Below are 25,763 nucleotides of genomic sequence, written 5' to 3'. Positions count from 1 at the left end.
TGCCTTTTCTGGTTCTTTTTCTTTTGTTTTTTTCTTTTTCTTTGTTGTCTTTTGAATGCTGTTGGCTGGTTTCTTCTTGGAGTTTTTGCAGGGGCCCATATCTATTGGATGCAGGTATGGAACATTCAGACCCTGTGTCCATTTCTCGGTGCCGTTGAATTCATCTGAGGCTAAATTACTGCTTCATTTCACATTTTAGCCCATGGCATGTGTTGAAATTTTTTGTTTGTCTTGTTGAGACCCATCCATTTCTATAAAGAGATGTCAACTCGGCCAATTTTAGAACTTCACCCTACCGAAATTGGACTGATTTTGATATTTTTGACCCTACTTTTCTGCATAAAATGCAATGATTCAAGTGGAAACATTTGTGCTGCGAAAATGATTCATAGCTCGTTGGAAAGGTAATTAAATTCCGCATCTTTTAAGACCTCAGGCGTTTTGATATCTCATCTGGTTCGGCGGCAATACTTAAAAAACCACCAATTTTGGCGTTTTGACCCAGTTTTGAGCCCTCCCCTTAAGCTGATACAATTTTTTCCGGATCAAATGCGACTCGTTAATGATCTTCTACTATCCTAAGGACCCCATTTCGCCAATAAAAACGGGGGGTCAGAAATTAAGATCCACCCTAGTAGGAAGGCCCAGTTTGCATAGATGAGGAGATAGTTGTTGCTGCGGGTTGCCTATCCCTGTGGTTCTGTTGCTGGGAATCGGCAGGCATGCCGTTTGAATCATCCAGCTGTGCTGCGGGTTGCCCTGGTTTGGCAGACGCGGGGTTGGAGTCACCTCGTCCGTCTGTGGATGAAGAGCCCCTGTGTCTGGCCTGGTCTTGAACTGGGGATGAGATCTCATTCGGGGATGATTGTTGGGGGATGAATTCTTGGTATAGGGACTTCATGGGGTTCGGCGGGCCCGCCTTTGGTTTTTGTTTGCCCAAACCAGTGGAGCTTTTGGCCTTTGGGGCGTCCCCCGCGGCCTGCTTCCCACTGGTTTTTGGGGCGTAGGGGTGGCTTTTGGGGGTAGCGGTCTTCTTGGAGGGTGGGTTGCGCCGGTCCGTGTCCGGGGGGCGTTGGGGGAGATTGGAGTGCATGATGATTTGATCTTGAGGCTTGGAGAGTGCGGATTTGCACTAATCAGTGACTTGCAAAAGAGTGCTTAATGGGATCTTAAGCGCAAATTGTAAAGTGCGAGTTTCGTTCTAACGCCTCTTCAGGTGGCTTCTGGGGGTTGTGATGATGTTAGGGGGTGTGCGAAGAGTCCGATACTTCGCCCTGAAGGGCTTAAGTCAGACTGGAGAGGGGAGATTGAAGATATTGGCAAATGACAAAATGTGCTTAATGAGTCATTAAGCACAAATGTGAAGGTGTTGGAATCTTCTTAGCGCCTCTTGTGGGGCTCTGGGGATGATGTGGTGGGTTGAAAGGATGCGAAGGGTTACCAGTCTTCACCCTCAAGGGCTTTACTCGGATACTGATGGTCTGGATGCGTCTTCGGCAATAATGCCTCTTGACGTGAGTACTTCGCGCTCTATGCGCTTAACGATGAAAGATGAAGGAAGGTCTCAGCACAGATCGTGCTTTGGGGGTGTAGGGCTCAAGTGGTGTCTTTAACTTGGCTCTGAAATTGAGCGTTAGGGACCTGGGACCTAGTTTATAGGTACTGTGAGAAATTAACCCTATCAGTGTGCTGGGCTGGCCTTTCACCCCCTTGGTTTTCACGTGCGGCTGCTCTATGCACTCCTAAGAGTGAGCAGTTAAACCAACTCCGTCTGCTGTTAAGAACTCAGTATTATGAATAGGGACTGAGTTCCCGGCTCTCCCCCGAAGGTTCCTGCCTTTATACAGCCCCCGCCGCCTCACGGCTGTGACGTGGGAGGAGTGGAACCTCTGACCCCGACTAGGGTGTCAGCAAACACGTCTGTGCTTTGGGTTTAAGGTCTTCCAGACCAAAAGGAGTGACGGTCTAAGGTCTAGAAGGTCTGGACGATCTTGACGGTCTTCAATGGGAAGCGCGTAGCGCGGAGCTCGTTGGTCTGGAAGTTCTGGATGGTCTCGGAGTAGTTGCCGACGTTCTTCACTGCAAAAAAAAATCCATCTTAATTTTAAGAAACTAGTTTGTGAAGCAGTTTACAAAGATTTTTTGCTATTAAAAGTAAGAAACTTTCTCCTCTTAAAACTAATGACCAAGTTTTTAAAATTCATAGATCATGGTTTATTAAAATTCATAAACATTTGACTAAAGTGGGAGAAAAGAACTTCTATATTGACGTCCGATTTCGAGTGTGGATGTCAGAATTCTGAAATGCATCATACATCGTGTCACATAACAGAGTCGGTTGTCAAAAATTAGTCGGAGCACGAAGACCTTAGAATTGTATAACTTCCATCTTCCGACTGTGCCTCAGCGGAGGAGGTGCCTGGACCTAACCTTATGGCCGACAGCAGACGCCAGCGAGTGGCAACATGGTTATGCGTTTTACTCAACTCCAGTGGAATATTTTGTTAAAAAATTTCAGCTAGCGGCTAGAGAAGACATTTACTAAGGCAACAGATGGTATCATTTGGCAAAAGAAGTTCTTTTAGAAATACAAATAGGAAATACTTATTCGGGAACGGACACGGCGCTCTAAGCGCCACCTAGCGGCAGGTCTGTGAAACCTGACCTTGAACCCAGCGGCTGACTGTGGGCCATACCGTGTGAGAAGTGGCTTGTCGACAGTTTGCGTGAAGTAATCAAACTAAACCTTCGGTTTACGTTGAATGTTACAGCTATCACTGAAGCGTTCAACTTTAACTTCAATCAGTTAGTTTCAGAAATCTGGTTATGAAAAGTCATCAGTCATGAGGATTTTAAGAAACAAATTTTTACTTCTGGCAGGCAATCTTAATTTTGAGAACCCTGTTCCTAAGTTTTAAAAGTGGTTTTGAAATTTACCAACTATTTATTACTTCTCATTTTAGTTTTGGTAAATGTAATAAAGTATAGCACTTTTCACAAACTTGTCTGAGTTTTCATATCATTTCAAAATGTTATCAAATTTAAGACATTTTCATGTCTTAAATTTCAGATTTTTTTTTGCAGTGTTGGAGAGATGGAGGCCTACCTAACGGGGAAAGCCTCCATCAAGTTCACAGTCTACAACGCTACATCCGTTGATTTCAGCTTTTCTATGTCACGGGCACCGGGTGCCTAGACGTAAACTATTACGCAATCGCAGCCAAAAGGCCGAGAAGCGATAAAGTACGAGAGCTTGTAAAATTCGTTAAGGTGGGTATACCGTGTAACGTCCGCGACGCGCCTTCCGCGATCTCCCCCTCAAGAGCTAAGGAGCCCAGCCGACAGTCATTTCGACGCAAAACGAGCTTGTGCCGTCAACGACCGTCCTCGCGGCCGTGGTGGTGGTTGTTTGTTGTTTTTGTCGTGGATTTTCCATCCCCCTCCTAACGGGGCGGGGCGGGCCCTGAGGCGAACCTATGCCCGATTTTTCATATTTTTTTTCGGGTTTTGGACTTTTTTTTTGCGGGGACTCCGTCATTATTTCCTCGGGGTCGCGTATGGGCAGGATGCGATGGTTTCGGCAGGGGGTTATGTGCTTCGGCGTGCTCGTGGTGCGGCAGCAAGCTTCGCCGGCGGGACCGATATCAAATAAACAGATCATTGATCTGTTTTTTTTTGCTTTAAGTGGTATGGGAAAGGGTAAGTTTAGACTTTGATCGACTTATGCTTTCAGGAAACACATTTTTGGCTGAGCGATAGCGAAGCCTGTTACTCCAGTAGGGTTGAAAAGTTTTGTCTGTCTGTCTGTCGGTCTGTCTGTCCGCACTACTCCTCCTGAACGGCTCGGCCGATCTCGGTGAGATTTTGCACACTTCTTAGGTATGTCCTTGGCTCGGCACACGCGAAATTTCACTATCCTAGCTCAACTGGTTCAGTTTTTATAGGCAAAAAACGGCGAAAAATAGAGATTTTTGCAGATAGACCACTTCTGTCTTGGAGAAAGGGGGGTTGAAGGACAAGTTGAAAAGTGACAAGGGTCAAGATCGTGTTATCTGTAGATAAAACAACTCTATTTACAATGTAGGCGGGTCCGGGGGGCGGAGCCCCCCAGCGTTCAACAAGTTAAAAAATAACCGACAACAGAAAGCCATTGCCTGCCGCAGGCAGGCTAGCGCCGCAGGCGAGGGGTACGTAACTCTCGAAAATCGTGTACAGCGACTGTAAAAGTCAACAGTCAATTTGACTGTTTTGACTGTAATTGACTGTAGATGACTGCAAAACAGTCTAGTTCTGCTTGGGTGGAAGTCGACTTTTAGACTGGGAAATGACTATGTTGATTGTAGGATGACTGCTTAGAGTGTAGAATGACTGGTTTCCCCCCACAGATCTGATCAAATATGCGAACAAAACCTTACAAGAACCAAAATTTTAAACGTTACTACAAAATTTCCGAAAAGTTATTCAAAGTCACTTTACATCTTGTCAAAAAGAAGCTTACTGAATTATCTAGAAGGAATACAGTACAAAATCACAAAATTTTTATCCTTTTTCGCTAATAAAATGTTTTTACAAAGTGCTTGTAACATGTATGAGCCTCCTAAACGTGCAAAGTTTGACTGAAATTGGCTTTTGACTGAAGTGACTGCCAATTGACTGTGTGACTGTTTTTGGGACTGTTTTGGAGGCGTACAGTGACTGTTCTGAGTTACGTACCCCTCGGCCGCAGGCCAAGGTAGGTACGCCAGGAGTGGATTGGAGGAACAGGCAGCGAGACATCGCGAAGCCTGTTACGACAAGACGCGGTCTGGCGTAAACCTACCTTGTAGTCCTGAAAAGGACCATTTTTTTGACAAAGAGTCGACTTTTATTTTTGGCTGAGCGATAGCGAAGCCTGTTACTCCAGTGGGGTTGAAAAGTTTTGTCTGCCGGTCTGTCTGTCGGTCTGTCTGTCCGCACTACTCCTCCTGAACGGCTCGGCCGATCTCGGTGAGATTTTGCACACTTCTTAGGTATGTCCTTGGCTCGGCACACGCGAAATTTCACCATCCTAGCTCAACTGGTTCAGTTTTTATAGGCGAAAAACACCTAAAAAACGGCGAAAAATAGAGATTTCTGCAGATAGACCACTTCTGTCTCGACGAGTTAAAAAGTGACAAGGGTCAAGATCGTGTTATCTGTAGATAAAAAAACTCTATTTACAACGTAGGGGGGTCTGGGGGGCGGAGCCCCCCGGCATTAAACAAGTTAAAAAATAACCGACAACGGACAAGCCATTGCCTGCCGCAGGCAGGCTAGCGCCGCAGGCCAAGGTAGGTACGCCAGGCGTGGATTGGAGGAACATGCAGCGCGACATCGCGAAGCCTGTTACGACAAGACGCGGTCTGGCGTAAACCTACCTTGTATTTTTATACAATGTTTTTATCCGAGATCCCTCCATCCCACCCTCGGATTTCTCCTACACTTTTTATTCTTCTAGTTTCTTATTCTATTTTTATCTTTATTGGCTGAGCGATAGCGAAGCCTGTTACTCCAGTGGGGTTGAAAAGTTTTGTCTGTCTGTCTGTCTGTCTGTCGGTCTGTCTGTCGGTCTGTGTGTGTGTCCGCACTACTCCTCCTGAACGGCTCGGCCGATCTCCGTGAGATTTTGCACACTTCTAGGGTATGTCCTTGGCTCGGCACACCATCGTAGCTCAACTGGTTCAGTTTTTATAGGCGAAAAACACCTAAAAAACGGCGAAAAATAGAGATTTCTGCAGATAGACCACTTCTGTCTTGGAGAAAGGGGGGTCTGGGGGGCGGAGCCCCCCAGCCCCGACAAGTTGAAAAGTGACAAGGGTCAAGATCGTGTTATCTGTAGATAAAACAACTCTATTTACAATGTAGGGGGGTCTGGGGGGCGGAGCCCCCCAGCATTCAACAAGTTAAAAAATAACCGACAGCGGACAAGCCGTTGCCTGCACTGAGAAAACCTTACAAACTATTTTGGGCCTTACAAAGAAAAGTAGTTTGTATAACAAAGTATTTTGAGCATACGTAAGCTTACAAAGAAAATACTTCGTAATTTACGAACTATTTCTTTGTATAACAAAGTATTTTATTTTGTTATATGTATGCTCAAAATACTTCGTAAGGTTTTAAGAGTGTGCCGCAGGCAGGCTAGCGCCGCAGGCCAAGGTAGGTACGCCAGGCGTGGATTGGAGGAACAGGCAGCGAGACATCGCGAAGCCTGTTACGACAAGACGCGGTCTGGCGTAAACCTACCTTGTTTAGATTTGTTTTGACTTTTTTTTGTACATGAGAACAAAATTTAATTAATGATGAAATTTACATCATATTTAAAACACAAACAAAAACACAATTTTCCCTCGGTTAAATTAACTTTAATAAATGGTTTGTTCTTTCGTACTGACTCTTCTGTTGTTAAATTTACAAACATCACAGCCAGCTTTATAATTTACTGGTGTAGTTTTCAATCAGTCTGCTTTATAATTTACTGGTGTAGTTTTCAATCAGTCTATGTCCATCTCGTACATACTCGCATCACTGTCATATCCTGCTTCTTCTTCGATGTCAGATTCTTCTTCTTGATTTTGTAGCACTTGATTGTGCGTAGCCATTTCTTGGTCCAATTGTTGAACAGCTTGAAGAATTTCATCATACATGTGACTGTGGGTGTAGATGTTTTTAGGCACGAAGTAGCCTTATAGTATACCCAGGATTCAGCCGGCCCGAGATTCAATTTGTGTGGCCCTTTATGCATTTCGGCAATTTTTTATACGATTTTAATGAGATTTTTTAGACTTGTAAAATTTTGAACGCTGATTCTCATGCTGAAATCTGGTTAAAAAGTTGGGGGCCCAAATTTTTGAGAAAATTTGCTGTCAAAATCGCCGTTTCCATGGCAAAACTCGACTCGTCAAAGGAAAAAAAAAAGGGAGTGGGGGGAGCCGAGCCGGGGCGGACCAATAGCCGAGCTTTTTTTTGGGTCTGTACAGCTTACTCCAAAAGCTGAAATCGGCACGTTCGAAATGAAAAATTTCTTTGACTGCGGGGGTAGAAAAGATGAAACAATAAAAATTGGTGTCGGTTCGAACGCGTTTTTCGGGTGGGGAAACTATCCAATAATACTTCTTGATTGGAGTGTTTTTGGACATGCGCAGTAGGTTTTGCAACCTTTTTAACAGTTAACCAACTGTAGCATTTGAAATCTGTTTTAAATTTTTGCTCTCTTTCTTTTTTTTTCTTTGTTTCCTGCTCATAAAAATTTTCATATAAAACAAATTTTCAATCTTTGTGTAATGACTTTCAAAAAAAAATATTCACAGAAAATTAGCAAAACAAAAGTTCTTTTTTTCTGACATACAGTTTCTCAAATATTCCTTTCTTTTCTGTCAATAAAACAATTTTGATGTTGTTGTGATTCAGTTAGCACTAGGACCACTTCGCTCCACCTCGCGACTTGCGGGTGCTCATGTTCCTCGAACAAGTCACCAGCGTTTCGAAACCATCCCTCCCGAGTTTATGAAGTTTGTCAAACAAACCTTCGTGGTGTTGATACGTTGTAAGGGAGAACTATTACACAGAATTGAAAGAAAACATGACTAGAGAACCATAGCCTTTTGAAACAAGCCAAACAATTCAACGTCAGCAACAATGGATGGGCAGTTTTAATGCGCGCTGCTGGTGCTTTCAGCTTCGCGATTTTCGCAAGGGCGCAGACGCCGAGAAACTAGTTCCCAAACCCGTGAAAATTAATTTACTGCCTTCTTTCTGCCAAGAACTTTTTAATAATGATGGACTTTAAAGATGTTCCATTGTCAGAACACTGCGGAATACATTAGCATTGGAATTTTTGAATTTACCAGCATTTTGTTTTCTATTTTGTCAAGTTTAAATTTCGACGGGTGGCACATCGACCACATTGGTACCACTGCAATTGGTAGTCCCCTGAGCCACAACTTCACAACACCACTTCTTTTCTTTCTCCACACTCTTACACAATAACAAGGTAGGTTTACGCCAGACCGCGTCTTGTCGTAACAGGCTTCGCGATGTCTCGCGGCCTGTTCCCTCCAATCCGCGCCTGGCGTACCTCCCTTGGCCTGCGGCGCTAGCCTGCCTTCGGCAGGCATTGGCTTGTCCATCGTCGGTTACTTCTCCCTTGTTGCATGCTGGGGGCTCCAGCCCCCCCTTCATTCTAGATAGAGTTGCTCCATCTACAGATAACACGACCTTGCCCCTTGTTACTGTTTAACTTGTCGAGGCTGGGGGGCTCCCCCCCCCAGACCCCCCTCCTTCAAGACAGAGGTGACCAGCCTGCAGAAAACTCGATTTTTCGCCATTTTTTCGGTGTTTTTCGGCTGTAAAAACTGAACCAGTTGAGCTAGGATAGTGAAATTTCGCGTGTGCCGAGCCAAGGACATACCCAAAAAGTGTGCAAAATCTCATTGAGATCGGCCGAGCCGTTCAGGAGGAGTAGTGCGGACACACCAGACACACAGACAGACCGACAGACAGGAAAAACTTTTCAACCCCACTGGAGTAACAGGCTTCGCTATCGCTCAGCCAATCAAATTGACTTCGTGACTCCTAGGATTTCTTGAAATCGTATTTTTTTTTTTTTTTTACCTCAGATTTATGTTTTTATGGCCAGATAAGCAGCCCTCTCACTGGTCCCGCTATGAGTCGCGGGGGAGAGAGCCACCTCTAATAGCCGTCTAAGCTTGGGACCGGTGAAGCCGGAGCTTCAAGCTAGGTTATCATCATTTGGTCAGAGGGGGAAAACCGAGGGTGGGCCTGAAGGGAGCCACCCAAGGAAAAAACCCCTAGTGTTGTGCGTTTGGGGGTGCTGTGTTATGTGCATGTGTTTGTGCCGCTCCTGTGAGGGTAGAAGACAGGAGATTAGCAACAAGAGCCCAAAGTAGAGGCTAGACAGGTTAAGGATACTGCCAGAAAAGGTATCAGTCGCTCTCTGATGACGTGGGCGAGGAGCTGGAGGAATCGGTAATGACGTCAACCAGACGCGGGACGTGCTGGTAGGGCTCCTCGGCCTCTTGTGCCACAGGAGCGAGACAGGGGTTGCTGTGAGCTTTTATCTGCTGCAGAAGTCGGCGCTGCCTAGCCTTGGGGGCATTCCAGAGCCGATTGACAGTGGTCGAAGTTGACCTTTGACGATTTTGCTCATTTTTGGCTCAAATGTTACCTACCCATAGGTGAACATCCCCACAGAATTTCAGCCCTCTAGGTCAGTTAGTATGGGAACTGTGAGCAATCAAAGTTTTTGGCTATTTTGCTTTAGTCGTTTTTGACCAAATTGCACTTTTTGGCTGAGCGATAGCGAAGCCTGTTACTTCAGTGGGGTTGAAAAGTTTTGTCTGTCTGTCTGTCTGTCTGTGTGTGTGTCCGCACTACTCCTCCTGAACGGCTCGGCCGATCTCGGTGAGACTTTGCACACTTCTTGGGTATGTCCTTGGCTCGGCAAACGCGAAATTTCACCATCCTAGCTCAACTGGTTCAGTTTTTATTGCCGAAAAACACCTAAAAAAACGGCGAAAAATAGAGCTTTCTGCAGATAGATCACTTCTGGCTTGGAGAAAGGGGGGTCTGGGGGCGATCTGGGGGGCTCCGCCCCCAGCCTCGACAAGTTAAAAAGTGACAAGAGTCAAGATCGTGTTATCTGTAGATAAAACAACTCTTTTTGGAATGTAGGGGGGTCTGGGGGCGGAGCCCCCCACCATGCATCAAGTTAAGGGGGCAGTAACGTCTTTTGCACGTGTTTTGACGATTTTCGAACCTCCTGTTTAGACGTTAATATAAAGATAAGTATGAATGCCAGAGGCAAACGGCAGGCACCATTTGAAAGATAAAAGTTTTTACAACATTTTCAAAAAAAATATTTTGTTTTAGCATTGAATTAGGATGTTTTGTGTTATATGCAAAAATGGTCTGCAAAATTACATGGTTTCACTGCGCGCACGATTGCAGCCAAAGTTTTTAACTTTTTACCAATCGGTAAAATGCATCTGAAAAAGCATGAAATTGCCCATAAAATGACCCTTGGGTTTTAATATTGGGCCAGAAAAAATGTGGTTCGTTTCCATCTTAAGTTGAAGATGAGCGTTCCAATAGTTTTTCTTGCCCAATATTGAAACCCAAGGGTCATTTTATGGGCAATTTCATGCTTTTTCAGATGCATTTTACCGATTGGTAAAAAGTTAAAAACTTTGGCTGCAATCGTGCGCGCAGTGACCCATGTAATTTTGCAGACCATTTTTTCATAGAACACAAAACATCCTAATTCAATGCTAAAACAAAATTTTTTTTTTTTTGAAAATGTTGTAAAAACTTTTATCTTTCAAATGGTGCCTGCCGTTTGTCTCTGGCATTCATACTTATCTTTATACAAGGTAGGTTTACGCCAGACCGCGTCTTGTCGTAACAGGCTTCGCGATGTCTCGCTGCCTGTTCCTCCAATCCACGCCTGGCGTACCTACCTTGGCCTGCGGCGCTAGTCTGCCTGCGGCAGGCAATGGCTTGTCCGTTGTCGGTTATTTTTTAACTTGTTGAATGCTGGGGGGCTCCGCCCCCCAGACCCCCCTACATTCTAAATAGAGTTGTTTTATCTACAGATTACACGATCTTGACCCTTGTCACTTTTTAACTTGTCGTAGCTGGGGGGGTCCGCCCCCCAGACCCCCCTTTCTCCAAGACAGAAGTGGTCTATCTGCAGAAATCTCTATTTTTCGCCGTTTTTTAGGTGTTTTTCGCCTATAAAAACTGAACCAGTTGAGCTAGGATGGTGAAATTTCGCGTGTGCCGAGCCAAGGACATACCCAAGAAGTGTGCAAAATCTCACCGAGATCGGCCGAGCCGTTCAGGAGGAGTAGTGCGGACACACAGACACACAGACAGACAGACAGACAGACAAAACTTTTCAACCCCACTGGAGTAACAGGCTTCGCTATCGCTCAGCCAATTAACGTCTAAACAGGAGGTTCGAAAATCGTCAAAACACGTGCAAATGACGCTACTGCCCCCTTAAAAAATAACCGACGACGGACAAGCCATTGCCTGCCGAAGGCAGGCTAGCGCCGCAGGCCAAGGTAGGTACGCTAGGCGTGGATTGGAGGAACAGGCAGCGAGACATCGCGAAGCCTGTTACGACAAGACGCGGTTCTGGCGTAAACCTACCTTGTTTACTGACATGCTCCGGAATTCTTTTCTTTTGAGCAAAATCAACTAAGACGGACCACTTCTTCCGGTGACCCTCTCCGATTTGCCTGATTTTTTGTAGGCTTAATAACTCACTAAAGGAGAGTCTAAAGCCAAAATATTAGGTCCCGCGAAAATTTATTGCCCGAGATATGGCCCAAATTTTGTTTTTTTTTTTGGAGAAAAAACACGACTTTGGGTATTTTGGACTAATTTTACACTTTTCATAGTAGAGGGCTAAAATTTGGTCACTTTATGTAAAATTGGCCAAGGAACAAGAATATGACCTCAGATTTGACCTCCGACGAATACCTGAAGAGTAAACCCCCGAAAACATCCTAAAAACACATAAAAAAACAGTTTTTTCTTGGGGTTTCTGGGAAAAATATGTGGACAAAAATTTCTGATGATCTTATCTTGTAGAAAATGACACGATGAATCGAATGAGACCACGCGCAGATTTTTATGTCAAACCGTTTAGGAGATATAGCGGTTCAAAGTATGAAAATTTTGCCATTTATTTTTTTAAAAAAATGCAGGTTTTGAGCATAGTTTGACGTTTTTTGCCTCCTTGGTGCGTGTGGGTGTTCTTATCTTGTGGAAAAAGACGCGCTGAATCGAATGAAACCACCCACAGACCTGTATCTCAAACCGTTTAGGAGATATAGCGATTCAAAGTATGGGCACTGTAGTCCGCCCGCTTAACAGGCGTGTTTGGCGGCTCTGCCTTGACGGGTGTTTGCAGGAGCTCTTCCGAGCCCATACTTTAAACCACTATATCTCCTAAACGGTTTGAGATACAACTCTATGCGTGGTCTCATTCGATTCAGCGCGTCTTTTTCCACAAGATAAGAACACATACACGCACCAAGGAGGCAAAAACGTCAAACAATGCTCAAAACCTGCATTTTTTAAAAAATAAATGGCAAAATTTTCATACTTTGAACCGCTATATCTCCTAAACGGTTTGACATAAAAATCTGCGCGTGGTCTCATTCGATTCATCGCGTCATTTTCTACAAGATAAGATCATCAGAAATTTTTGTCCACATATTTTTCCCAGAAACCCCAAGAAAAAACTGTTTTTTTACGTGTTTTTAGGGTGTTTTCGGGGGTTTACTCTTCAGGTATTCGTCGGAGGTCAAATCTGAGGTCATATTCTTGTTCCTTGGCCAATTTTACATAAAGTGACCAAATTTTAGCCCTCTACCATGAAAAGTGTAAAATTAGTCCAAAATACCCAAATTCGTGTTTTTTCTCCAAAAGTTAAACTAAAGTTGGCCATATCTCGGGCAATAAATTTTTGCGGGACCTAATATTTTGGCTTTAGACTCTCCTTTAGTGAGTTATTAAGCCTACAAAAAATCAGGCAAATCGGAGAGGGTCACCGGAAGAAGTGGTCCGTCTTAGTTGATTTTGCTCTTTCGGTCCTGAGGTCTGAAAATTGGTACTCGAATGTAAAATTGAGTGGGGAATCCGAATCCGCACGCAGAATCGACCATAAAGCAGTCCTTCGTTGATAAAAACGCACTCAAAGCCAAAAAGTGACTTTTTTTAGTGTTTTACAACCTTCAATTTTCTCCCCATCCCGGAATCCAAACTGGACCCGTTCTAGGCGGGAAATTATTCCTTAGACAATTACCTAAAAATAAGCGGCTCGAGTTACCGAGGGTGTGGGTATGGTTTGGGCGCTGCAGTGCTCGCAACTTTGACAACTGCTGAATGTTCAATCGAATGAGATCTCATTGATCGGTGCGTCTGACAGCAATTTGCATAAAGACTTTTTTCTTCAAAATTTGATTTCTGACAAGTTGTTCTCAGGACATTTTGCTCTATCTCTAACGGTTTGTGAAATATGAGGCTAAGATGGTTTGGGACCGAAAAATATGTCTCTGGAGTACTATCTAGTTTTGATCAGGACCTCTTGAAACGCCTTTTTAACATAGTCCCTCGAGACATTTTTTCGGGGACCGGTGGTCGTGGACTTAGCACTTTTCGACTTTCAGTCTCCGAAAAATGTCTCGAGGGACTATGTTAAAAAGGCGTTTCAAGAGGTCCTGATCAAAACTAGATAGTACTCCAGAGACATATTTTTCGGTCCCAAACCATCTTAGCCTCATATTTCACAAACCGTTAGAGATAGCGCAAAATGTCCTGAGAACGACTTGTCCGAAATCAAATTTTGAAGAAAAAAGTCTTTATGCAAATTGCTGTCAGACGCACCGATCAATGAGATCTCATTCGATTGAACATTCAGCAGTTGTCAAAGTTGCGAGCACTGCAGCGCCCAAACCATACCCATACCCTCGGTAACTCGAGCCGCTTATTTTTAGGTAGTTGTCTAAGGAATAATTTCCCGCCTAGAACGGGTCCAGTTTGGATTCCGGGATGGGGAGAAAATTGAAGGTTGTAAAACACTAAAAAAAAGTCACTTTTTGGCTTTGAGTGCGTTTTTATCAACGAAGGACTGCTTTAAGGTCGATTCTGCGTGCGGATTCGGATTCCCCACTCAATTTTACATTCGAGTACCAATTTTCAGACCTCAGGACCGAAAAGAAAAGAATTCCGGAGCATGTCAGTAAAAAAGTGCAATTTGGTCAAAAACGACTAAAGCAAAATAGCCAAAAACTTTGATTGCTCACAGTTCCCATACTAACTGACCTAGAGGGCTGAAATTTTGTGGGGATGTTCACCTATGGGTAGGTAACATTTGAGCCAAAAATGAGCAAAATCCTCAAAGGTCAACTTCGACCACTGTCAATCGGCTCTGGAATGCCCCCTTGACAAGATCGAACAGAGGGGAAATGCCATGCCCGAGTGCCAAAGAGTACAGTGCCTTGTTACCGTTGCGCCTGCGAGTCCTGTAGATGGATCTCAGGATGTTGTTCTCCGCCACGGTGAGCGCAGATCTTGTAGACGATGAGATGGTGGTGCAGGCTTCCAGGGCATACAGCATGATTGGCTGTATCGTGGTCTTATACAGTTTGGCAAGGGTAGAAGTTTCTTTGAAGTGGTGATGGAGGGTATAAAATCTACACGGTGAAACCGATGTCTGGAAATTTCCAGACATTTTTTCCCATTTCCAGACATTGTCTGGAAATGGCCGTTTTTTTCCAGACAATGTCTGGAAATGTCTACTTTTTCCAGATAATGTCTGGAAATGGTCAAATCCCAGATATATATCTGGAAAAAAAACGGCATTTCCAGACAATGTCTGGAAATAACATTTTCCAGATAATATCTGGAAATTTCCCAGATAATGTCTGGAAACAAAGGCCTTGACGCCGAGGTCCACGGATTTGCGACCTGGGGGTCCCCGATGGTGTCCTAGAGGTCCCCAGGACACGAGGAGTCCAACGCCGAGGTCGCCGACGCTCTAGGACAAGCGGTTCCGGAGATACGAGGACGTACCACAAGGAGTCCGTCAAAGCAACTTTTTAGTTGGAGGCCAAAATCATCATCGGCCTCTGGCTGCGTTCCACTTGGGTGTCCGGGACTTTTGACTTCAGCATCGTGTTAAGGTAGTGCTAGACTACCAGGAACCCGTCAGGGGTCGCCGTCGGACCAACGTTGCGCCCAGGATGCCGACGAACGTGAGGCACGCTGGAGCGCCGTGGCGTGCCGGGTGCCTAAACGATCGTCGCCACCGCTGCGGCCGCTGCCGCCGGGTCCTCCGCACCAACCGCGAGCTTGGACGACGGAGGCCGACGCCGTTAGCACCGACGCCGCCGACGTGTACGTCGACGCCACCACATTGGCCTCTGGCATTGGCCTCCGGCTGCGCGGCCGTTCGAGCACACGGCGGCGGCGTCGGCCGTCAGGGTACTCCGCGTCGGTGCCGACGGCGTCGTCTCTGGCCGTCCAAGCACACGGTGGCGACGCAGGACACGCCGGCGGCATCAGCCGTCCGGGCACGCGGCAGCGTCGTCGGCCCTGGCCGTGGTGGCGTTGACAGACACGTCGGTGGCGTCGGCCCCCGTCGTCCAAGCTGTTGGTCGCGACGTAGGACACGGTAGACCGGCTCAAATTTCCCGAAGGTTCGAAATGTCGATGCGCGGAAACGGAATTCGGTTTCTTTTCGGATTCTAAGACTCTGAGAATTTTTTGGGATTTTTGAGGTCACCGGAAGTGGTCCCGCACGGCAGGGTAAGTTAGGCGCACTGCTAATTGATAGACCAGCAGTAAAGCGGCCTTAATATTCATTTTACGGGCATATTCTATGAAACAAAAGTTGTCAGAAATGGTCAAATTAATAAAAATATGAAATGTCTGATTTCCAAAACTCAAAATTTGCAATCTGGGTGCCTACCTGTAAGGGGTAACTGGCGTCTATTTTAGCTCGGAACCTCAAAATGAAGTGGATTAAGGCGTAAAACTGTTCGACAATCAATTTGGCCCTTCTGGTGATGCTATTTTGAGTGCCCAATCTTCTTCTGGTCTAACGGGATAATTGGGGGTCTTTAAGAATATTGTCTTGTTTGCGCCTGGGCGCCCAGTTTGTGGAAAATAGCTCGTTTTCTGTTTGTTTTACTCGGTGCTTTCGGAATATTCAATCGCGGAGATAAAAGCGCGAGAACGGAGAAGACAACTCCAGACGGACAGGCCTTTAGTCTTTGAAGTCTAAAATATTATTCTGAACAAGATTACTTTCATTGTGATTTTGATTTCCCTATCTCCAACCGATCTTAACTGAATCAACGCACATTCGCATGGACCAGGTCATTTCGCAAGAGCCTCCTATAGTCTAAGAGATTCATCCCACTCGAAAGCTTTTGTTTCGACCAATAGATTGATTGCCACGAGCCTTAACTCATTTGAGCATACTCCCAGGGCACAACTGAGTGCTTTCTATTGTAAGTGTGTTGAATTGAGTACTACCCGCCCATGGGTGCCCCCGAAGAGTGCGTATTAAATAGACTGTTGACTTTGCTAAGCAGATTCAGAAGAGGACGAGCTTTTCGTTTGACTCTCATCAAAAGCCGTCGTAAAAACTCGCTTGGCGCGTTACTCTTTACGTACTGATATGGCAGTCTCAAATTTAAATGTGGTAGACTGTTCTTGAGCTCACAGCTTACTCCCAGGTAGAGCAGTGTTCATTGATGAAATGCACCAATAGATGTATACTTGCTTCAATATGAAACGACACTTACGTCACTCTCCCATCCTTCACTCAAATACTAACGGTCTTCCTTCCGGTTTTAAGTAGACTTTCCTCGCAGTGCCCCGCATCACCGCGCTCCAGCCCTTCGCCGTGTGGCTTTGTCCTAGTTTCCGCGCTAATACTATGTCAGGGATTGAATCTTCGGAAATCACCGAGTAAAACGAAAAGAAACCGAGCTTAGCCACAATCCGGGCGCCCAAACGCAAACAAGTCAATACTCATTAAGGCCCCCAATTAATCCGCTGGACCAGATGGAGATTGGGCACTCAAAATGCCACCACCAGAAGGGCCAAATCGATTGTCGAACAGTTTTACGCCTTGATCCATTTCATTTTGAGGTTCCGAGCTAAAATAGACAGTTACCCCTTACAGGTAGGCACCCAGATTGCAAATTTTGAGTTTTGGAAATCAGACATTTCATATTTTTATTAATTTGACCATTTCTGACAACTTTTGTTTCATGGAATATGCCCGTAAAATGAATATTAAGGCCGCTTTACTGCTGGTCTATCAATAAGCAGTGCGCCTAACTTACCCTGCCGTGCGGGACCACTTCCGGTGACCTCAAAAATCCCAAAAAATTCTCAGAGTCTTAGAATCCGAAAAGGAACCGAATTCCGTTTCCGCGCATCGACATTTCGAACCTTCGGGAAATTTGAGCCGGTCTAAGACACGGCGGCGGCGGGGGCGACGCGATCGTTCAGGCACCTTGCCCACCACGTTCGTCGGCACCCACGGCGCACCGGTAGTCCGACGGCGACCCCTGACTGGTAGCCCAGGTGCACCCTAACGCAGTGTTTAAGTCAAAAGTCCCGGACACCCAAGTGGAACGCAGCCAGAGGCCGAAGCGGCCGTTAGAACACACTAACAGCCGACTAAGCACGTGGTGGCGTCGACGTACACGTCGGCGGCGTCGGTGCCAACGGCGTCGGCCTCCGTCGTCCAAGCTCGCGGTTGGTGCGGAGGACCCGGCGGCAGCGGCCGCAGCGGTGGCGACGATCGTTTAGGCACCCGGCACGCCACGGCGCTCCGGCGTGCCTCACGTTCGTCGGCATCCTGGGCGCACCGTTGGTCCGACGGCGACCCCTGACGGGTTCCTGGTAGTCTAGCACTACCTTAACACGATGCTGAAGTCAAAAGTCCCGGACACCCAAGTGGAACGCAGCCAGAGGCCGATGATGATTTTGGCCTCCAACTAAAAAGTTGCTTTGACGGACTCCTTGTGGTACGTCCTCGTATCTCCGGAACCGCTTGTCCTAGAGCGTCGGCGACCTCGGCGTTGGACTCCCCGTGTCCTGGGGACCTTGAGGACACCATCGGGGACCACCTGGGTGGTGGCGACAACGGTGTTGAACCGTGTGGCGGCACAGCAGCCACGTTCGTCGGCATCCTGGGCGCACCGGTGGTCCGACGGCGACCTCTGACGGGTTCCTGGTAGTCTAGCACTACCTTAACACGATGCTGAAGTCAAAAGTCCCGGACACCCAAGTGGAACGCAGCCAGAGGCCGATGATGATTTTGGCCTCCAACTAAAAAGTTGCTTTGACGGACTCCTTGTGGTACGTCCTCGTATCTCCGGAACCGCTTGTCCTAGAGCGTCGGCGACCTCGGCGTTGGACCCCCCGTGTCCTGGGGATCTCGAGGACACCATCGGGGACCACCTGGGTGGTGGCGACAACGGTGTTGAACCGTGTGGCGGCACAGCAGCCACGTTCGTCGGCATCCTGGGCGCACCGGTGGTCCGACGGCGACCTCTGACGGGTTCCTGGTAGTCTAGCACTACCTTAACACGATGCTGAAGTCAAAAGTCCCGGACACCCAAGTGGAACGCAGCCAGAGGCCGATGATGATTTTGGCCTCCAACTAAAAAGTTGCTTTGACGGACTCCTTGTGGTACGTCCTCGTATCTCCGGAACCGCTTGTCCTAGAGCGTCGGCGACCTCGGCGTTGGACTCCCCGTGTCCTGGGGACCTCTAGGACACCATCGGGGACCCCCAGGTCGCAAATCCGTGGACCTCGGCGTCAAGGCCTTTGTTTCCAGACATTATCTGGGAAATTTCTAGATATTATCTGGAAAATGTTATTTCCAGACATTGTCTGGAAATGCCGTTTTTTTCCAGATATATATCTGGGATTTGACCATTTCCAGACATTATCTGGAAAAAGTAGACATTTCCAGACATTGTCTGGAAAAAAACGGCCATTTCCAGACAATGTCTGGAAATGGGAAAAAATGTCTGGAAATTTCCAGACATCGGTTTCACCGTGTAGTTTTGGCCCTTTTAGTAACTTCTAGCATGTGCTCATGCAGAGAGAGTTTTCTATGTAAAGTCAGTCCTAGATATTTAGCCGTAGGGGAGGGTTTAATAACCTGTCCTTGAAATTTGAGCGAGATGGGTCGCCACTTCCTTGTCCTAGGGTTAAGCTGAATAATCTGTGTTTTTTCAGCATTGACTTAAATGCGGTTGACATCGGCCCATGCGGAAATGGCGTCCAGTTGTACTTGTAAGTCGTTTGCGGCCTGTTGGGGTATCTTGTGGGCAGACAATGCAGCAGTGTCGTCTGCGTAGAGGATACTCTTGTCTGTTCTAGGGATGTCCGCTGTATACAGAGCGTATAGCAGGGGGGGATTGTATCGCCCCCTGTGGAACACCTGCTGAGATCTCATAGGCTTTTGAGATATTACCTCACTGTGGGAAAAAATCACAGTAAATCCTGTGGTGATTAGTACAGCTGTCATTGTAGTTCAGAGTACAGGATTTACTGTACTTTTTTAACAGTATCTACTGTACTATGTACGGGATTTACTGTACCACAGGAGTGAAGTACGGAATATCCTGTAGTAGGTACAGTAGAAACTGTAGCCAGGCACGGTAAATCCTGTGTTCTGAACTACAGTAAATCCCGGCAAAAAAATTAACGGGATTCACTGTGGTTTTTTCGCACAGTGCTTAAAGAGGATATGGTACACCTCTCAAAAAGCGGCATTTCCACCGACCTCTTTCTAACGCCGTCCTGGCCACACCGTTCGAGATATCAATATGAAACTTGACACACGGGCTCAGAAGGGATCAATCTCAATGACGGTGCGTTCAAAATTTTTTTTGAACGCCTAAGTTAGGCCCAAGGGCAGTCCAGTTATGGTCCAACTTTCGTTCACAACACGTCCTGAGAAAATAGGAATATCCAAAAAAGGGCCACGGTACGTTTTAGCTCCAACTTTGCCCTATCCAGAGAACTTGTCCCCATCTGCGTGCGGTCAAAAATAGAGGTCAAAACGTGGTAGACGGCGGACCTCTGCACGGCGGGTTTGGAGCTGGTCGGAGAGAGGAGGTGCAATATTTGTGCCGACGAGCTGTACCGTCTCCAAGCCCCGCACATGTTGTCGCCGACTTTGTTTCGCTGAATGGGGACTGTCGGGCATGCCACCCTCGCCCGAGAGGTTCGGCACTGTGACAGGACGATTTATGGCTCTAGGCTCTATGGTCAAACTTTTAAAAGGGGACATTTTCTAGTTTTGAAACTTGTACGAAGAGGTTTGGCGTACTATTCTGGTGACGGGCAACCAAAATTTCAGTTTCTACGACCATCTCACCCGGGCCTGTTGAAACAATGCATAGGTCAAAATAGTCGTTGAAAGTTGAAATTTGATACGCCTGGCGCAGGGAACACGCGCTGAACACAATTGTTCATGTCCGGAAAGTCTAGAATCATCCGTTCAAATATTTAAATCTCGGAGTACAAGGCCATCGAGCCATCACGAGCCGTCCGGCGCGTGAATGAGGAGGGGGCCAGCGGGGGGCCCGGCGCAGAGACAAAGCAGCGGGGTGCAGGCGGGCCGCCCGGAGGGGTGGGCGGGGGGAGTCGGGGTTAGTAGAGCTCGTCTGCGACAGTGCCTTTTCAAAACTTCGCGAGATGTCCCAAAACGCCGTGCAGAGGTCCGCCGTCTACCAGGTTTTGACCTCTATTTTTGACCGCACGCAGATGGGGACAAGTTCTCTGGATAGAGCAAAGTTGCAGCTACAACGTACCGTGGCCCTTTTTCGGATATTCCTATTTTCTCAGGTGTTGTGAATGAAAGTTGGACCATAACTGGACTGCCCTGGGGCCTAACTTAGGCGTTCAAAAAAAATTTTAAACGCACCGTCATTGAGATTGATCCCTTCTGAGCCCGTGTGTCAAGTTTCACATTGATATCTCGAACGGTGTGGCCAGGACGGCGTTAGAAAGAGGTCGGTGGGAATGCCGCTTTTTGAGAGGTGTACCATAGCCTCTTAACTCTCACTCGCAATGAGCGTCCTGTTACAAAGTTTTTGACCAGTAGTACTATCTGTGAAGAGAATCCTTGTTCCTGCAGCTTGAGGATAAGCTCCTCCGGGGGAACCCTGTCAAAAGCTGCCTCAAGATCGAGAGCAGCCATGACCGTGGTTTCTCCGGCCTCGGCTGAAGATACCGTGTAGTCCAGGATCCGAGCCAGTTGGAGAACAGTGCTGTGCTGGCTCCTAAAACCGAACTGTTCCGGAGGGAGGACGCCCAGATGTTCTTCTTCTTCAAGGATAAAATCCAGGATACATCTCTCATATAGCTTGGACAAGGTGCTCAGGAGGCTAATAGGCCGATACGATGCGGGTTTAGAAGGGTCTTTACCCGGCTTCAGAAGCACCTTGACTATAGCTTCCTTCCATATCTGTGGGAAAATGGAGCGAGCTAACAGGCTGTTGAAGATGCGGAGAAGGCTCTCTCCACCCAGGTGTCCGGTAGGAGACGTATCACCTCGTTCGTTATCCCGTCTCCACCTCGTGCCTTATGGAGGTGAAGAGTCTTGATGTGGGACATCAAGGTCTCCTTGGAGATCTGTCTTGGGAGGGGGGGACTGCCCAACGGTAGACCGCGGAGTTCTGGAGTAAGGAGGGTCTTCCGCTTAGCTGTTGTGGTTCTTACGGTTGTACAGTTGAACATCTGTGCTTGCAAAGCGCGGGTGAAAGACTCTTTTCTGGGTCGCGTAGGATGTCATCAGGACCAGGAGGCTGGTTTCCTTCGTCTTGCTCCAGATTTATCAGCAGGTGAGGCCAATTTACCGATGGTATGTAGTTTACTCGTCCTGCTATAGGAGGGGCTTCGACATTTGTGAGTTCCAGAATCCATGGTGAGTGGTCTGATGGTGCGCTGTCTAGGGGCTCAACTACTGTTGTCACCTCAAAATCACGGTTTGTTAGCCCATAGTCCAGAATGGAGGCGTCGAATATTCCAGAGTGATGTTTATGGGTAAAATCGCTTGGAATGATGACTTTGAGTTGTTGATCTTTGCTCCCAAACAGTTGATTTCCATTTTTATTGTTATATTTGCTCCGTGCAACTTTGTCTGGCGTTGAGGTCCCCGATTGCCACTACCGGGTCCCTCATTTCGGCGATTTTTCGGAGGGGTACAGCTGTCAGTTGCCCCGTTTTGCAGTAGGTTGAGATGAAAATCAGTGGGCCGATCCCTGGTAGGTGACACTTTACCGTGGTTATCTCCATACCTGGTAGTTGAATATTTAATCTGTGCTGTGGCACTTCCTCGCGCACCAGGAGGGCGGTGCCTCCTCCCCTTGCACTGGGGCGGGGGTCGTGCCAAGTGTGATACCCCGAGATAGTCACAGATTTATCAATGAGTTGCACCTCTTGGAGTGCGATGACCGTAGGGCAGTACTTCTTTGCCATGGCTTCAAGGTATCGTACTTTCCTTTGAAGGCCGTCGGGATTCCATACCAGGATTTTCAGGTTTTCTGTCATTGCTGATTGCTAGGGGGAGTGAGTACGAGAAAGCCGCGGACAGGGCTCCGGAGGTCGACACTGCGTGGCGCCCACCCGCAAACACGCCTGGGCCTACCTCTCCAGGGGGGACTATCCAGAGTGGCCACCGACGGAGTGCGGGCTGACATCACACACAGAAGCCCTCCTTTGCTCGCCAAGCGGACCGGCTTTTCAAGGTACTTGTTCAGACGGAGCTCCACAGCTAGAGCCGCACTTAGGGACAGTGAGCTAGCAGGGCCGCTAAAGGTCGTCCCCCATTCTGTTGAGTAAGTAGAGTGGTGACGAGGGTGACGAGGGTGACGAGGTTATTAATTGATGTAAGCAGTTGCGCCATTTGTTTGTTGGTCTGCTCGTTCTGTTCAAGAAGGCGCGTTAGGAGTTCCTCGCTGGAGGTCCGAGTGCGGGAGCGCCTGCCTGGGAGACGGCTGCTCTTGCTCGGGTTCTTGGCGGCTTCTGCTTCTACTTCGCCTGCCGTTCACAGCGCTCCAGCCGGGAGGGTATTGGGGCTCGCTGGAGAAAGCAGGGCGAGTCGGCTGGGGGCGTCGTGAGGTGCTTGCTGAGGCCCGCTGGGCAAAGGACACTTCAGGTTGTACCTTAGCTGCCTCTGCTCGTTGCTGAAACTCTCGTTGCTTCTCGATTCTCTCTTGCTTTGCTGTCTCGGCCTGCTCCTTGAGCCGCTTAAGTGCTGCGGGTGGGGTTTTCCCCGGCTGATTCTTGAGCTGCTTATCCTCGTAGTCCCTGTACTCTATGCAGCCCCTGTAAGTCGCACGATGCCCTTTGGTCGAGCACTGCTGACAGTAGGGCTCGAAATCTGGGTCCGTTGTGTCTTCCACGCAGTCTGGATAGTGACGGGCACCAGGGCACTGGGTGCATAGAGGGGGTCTGGAGCAGTGCTTTCCTACGTGGCCATACTCCAGGCACCGGTTACAGATGGGGAAGCCCTGGAAGTAGGGGTCTTACACGGTTACCTTGAGGTAGCAGAGGGCCGCAACCTTTTTGAAGGATTCGGACTTCTTTTCTGCAGCAAGACGTACCCGTATGGCATCCGAGCGCTGTCCGGTTTTTGCCACGCGAGCCACGTGCTGCACTTTGTAGCCTATGGCTTTGATGTCATCAATAATTTCTTCACCGGGGATGACCGTCGGGAGTCCCTTAGGGAGGGACATCACTCCTAAATGATCAAAAATTGCAACTTTTTTTTATTAGTTTATATTATAGACCATTCTTTTCTGCGTCGAATGGTGAAAACCGCATTCTGAAATTCAAAAAATTGCAGTTTTAGGAGGTTGTGGGCCGCAAACATGCATAGGGAAAAAAGCCCAGTTTCCTCAACTTTGATCGCGTTTTTCTCGGAACATGAAATTACAAACGGTTGCAGGCCTCCAGGGCGCAGTTTTTGAGCTACAGCGGGGAGATTTAGCATGGAAGCTCCTACGACATGCCGCTATGGTGGGTAGCAAAATAAATTGCATTGGTCAATTTTTATTATTTTTCTAACGATCAAAATTGAACAATTTTGACCGAAAAAAATTTTACAAATTTTTTTGGTATGTAACAAATACAACTTAAAATGATTTTTTAAATGTGATTGAGGTACCCACCATTAGACCGGCTCAAATTTCCCGAAGGTTCGAAATGTCGATGCGCGGAAACGGAATTCGGTTCCTTTTCGGATTCTAAGACTCTGAGAATTTTTTGGGATTTTTGAGGTCACCGGAAGTGGTCCCGCACGGCAGGGTAAGTTAGGCGCACTGCTTATTGATAGACCAGCAGTAAAGCGGCCTTAATATTCATTTTACGGGCATATTCCATGAAACAAAAGTTGTCAGAAATGGTCAAATTAATAAAAATATGAAATGTCTGATTTCCAAAACTCAAAATTTGCAATCTGGGTGCCTACCTGTAAGGGGTAACTGTCTATTTTAGCTCGGAACCTCAAAATGAAATGGATCAAGGCGTAAAACTGTTCGACAATCGATTTGGCCCTTCTGGTGGTGGCATTTTGAGTGCCCAATCTCCATCTGGTCCAGCGGATTAATTGGGGGCCTTAATGAGTATTGACTTGTTTGCGTTTGGGCGCCCGGATTGTGGCTAAGCTCGGTTTCTTTTCGTTTTACTCGGTGATTTCCGAAGATTCAATCCCTGACATAGTATTAGCGCGGAAACTAGGACAAAGCCACACGGCGAAGGGCTGGAGCGCGGTGATGCGGGGCACTGCGAGGAAAGTCTACTTAAAACCGGAAGGAAGACCGTTAGTATTTGAGTGAAGGATGGGAGAGTGACGTAAGTGTCGTTTCATATTGAAGCAAGTATACATCTATTGGTGCATTTCATCAATGAACACTGCTCTACCTGGGAGTAAGCTGTGAGCTCAAGAACAGTCTACCACATTTAAATTTGAGACTGCCATATCAGTACGTAAAGAGTAACGCGCCAAGCGAGTTTTTACGACGGCTTTTGATGAGAGTCAAACGAAAAGCTCGTCCTCTTCTGAATCTGCTTAGCAAAGTCAACAGTCTATTTAATACGCACTCTTCGGGGGCACCCATGGGCGGGTAGTACTCAATTCAACACACTTACAATAGAAAGCACTCAGTTGTGCCCTGGGAGTATGCTCAAATGAGTTAAGGCTCGTGGCAATCAATCTATTGGTCGAAACAAAGCTTTCGAGTGGGATGAATCTCTTAGACTATAGGAGGCTCTTGCGAAATGACCTGGTCCATGCGAATGTGCGTTGATTCAGTTAAGATCGGTTGGAGATAGGGAAATCAAAATCACAATGAAAGTAATCTTGTTCAGAATAATATTTTAGACTTCAAAGACTAAAGGCCTGTCCGTCTGGAGTTGTCTTCTCCGTTCTCGCGCTTTTATCTCCGCGATTGAATATTCCGAAAGCACCGAGTAAAACAAACAGAAAACGAGCTATTTTCCACAAACTGGGCGCCCAGGCGCAAACAAGACAATTATTCTTAAAGACCCCCAATTATCCCGTTAGACCAGAAGAAGATTGGGCACTCAAAATAGCATCACCAGAAGGGCCAAATTGATTGTCGAACAGTTTTACGCCTTAATCCACTTCATTTTGAGGTTCCGAGCTAAAATAGACGCCAGTTACCCCTTACAGGTAGGCACCCAGATTGCAAATTTTGAGTTTTGGAAATCAGACATTTCATATTTTTATTAATTTGACCATTTCTGACAACTTTTGTTTCATAGAATATGCCCGTAAAATGAATATTAAGGCCGCTTTACTGCTGGTCTATCAATTAGCAGTGCGCCTAACTTACCCTGCCGTGCGGGACCACTTCCGGTGACCTCAAAAATCCCAAAAAATTCTCAGAGTCTTAGAATCCGAAAAGAAACCGAATTCCGTTTCCGCGCATCGACATTTCGAACCTTCGGGAAATTTGAGCCGGTCTAACCCACCATAGCCAGACATCTCAGGAAGGCTGCCACCAAATTTCGTTGTTCTAGGTCAAACCGTTTGACGTCCAGCGCTGCAACAGTGCGAAATGGTCTAACCTAACACTCAAAAATGTGTTTTCAACGAAAGCGCTGTACTGCCATGGCGGATTGACTTTGTATTGTTTTATACTTT

At 47.0% G+C, this 25,763-nt stretch overlaps 1 protein-coding gene across 1 annotated transcript; it reads right to left on the bottom strand.

The window, feature by feature from the left end:
* Window positions 1-1,972: 1,972 nt before the first annotated feature.
* Window positions 1,973-23,331, bottom strand: LOC117652058. The gene is made up of 5 exons (XM_034396693.1): window positions 23,134-23,331; window positions 22,759-23,028; window positions 20,638-21,059; window positions 6,536-6,666; window positions 1,973-2,079 (listed from the first exon to the last, which is right to left on the bottom strand). Exons 1-5 carry the CDS (start codon window positions 23,329-23,331, stop codon window positions 1,973-1,975), a joined length of 1,128 nt encoding a protein of 375 aa, XP_034252584.1.
* Window positions 23,332-25,763: the final 2,432 nt, after the last annotated feature.

This window comes from Thrips palmi, unplaced genomic scaffold, assembly GCF_012932325.1.
Source record: "Thrips palmi isolate BJ-2018 unplaced genomic scaffold, TpBJ-2018v1 HiC_scaffold_6, whole genome shotgun sequence".
In the NCBI taxonomy this organism is placed as follows: Eukaryota; Metazoa; Arthropoda; class Insecta; order Thysanoptera; family Thripidae; genus Thrips; species Thrips palmi.
This window is presented reverse-complemented; position numbering and strand designations above follow the sequence as displayed.

Coding starts and splice junctions, on each gene's coding strand:
- LOC117652058 (XM_034396693.1), bottom strand. CDS start 23,331: ATGTCCCTCCCTAAGGGACTCCCGACGGTCATCCCCGGTGAAGAAATT. Junction 21,060..22,758: donor AACGAGCAGAGGCAGCTAAG/GTACAACCTGAA, acceptor ATTTTCCCACAG/ATATGGAAGGAAGCTATAGT. Junction 6,667..20,637: donor GTGAGAGTTAAGAGGCTATG/GTACACCTCTCA, acceptor CTACACCCACAG/TCACATGTATGATGAAATTC.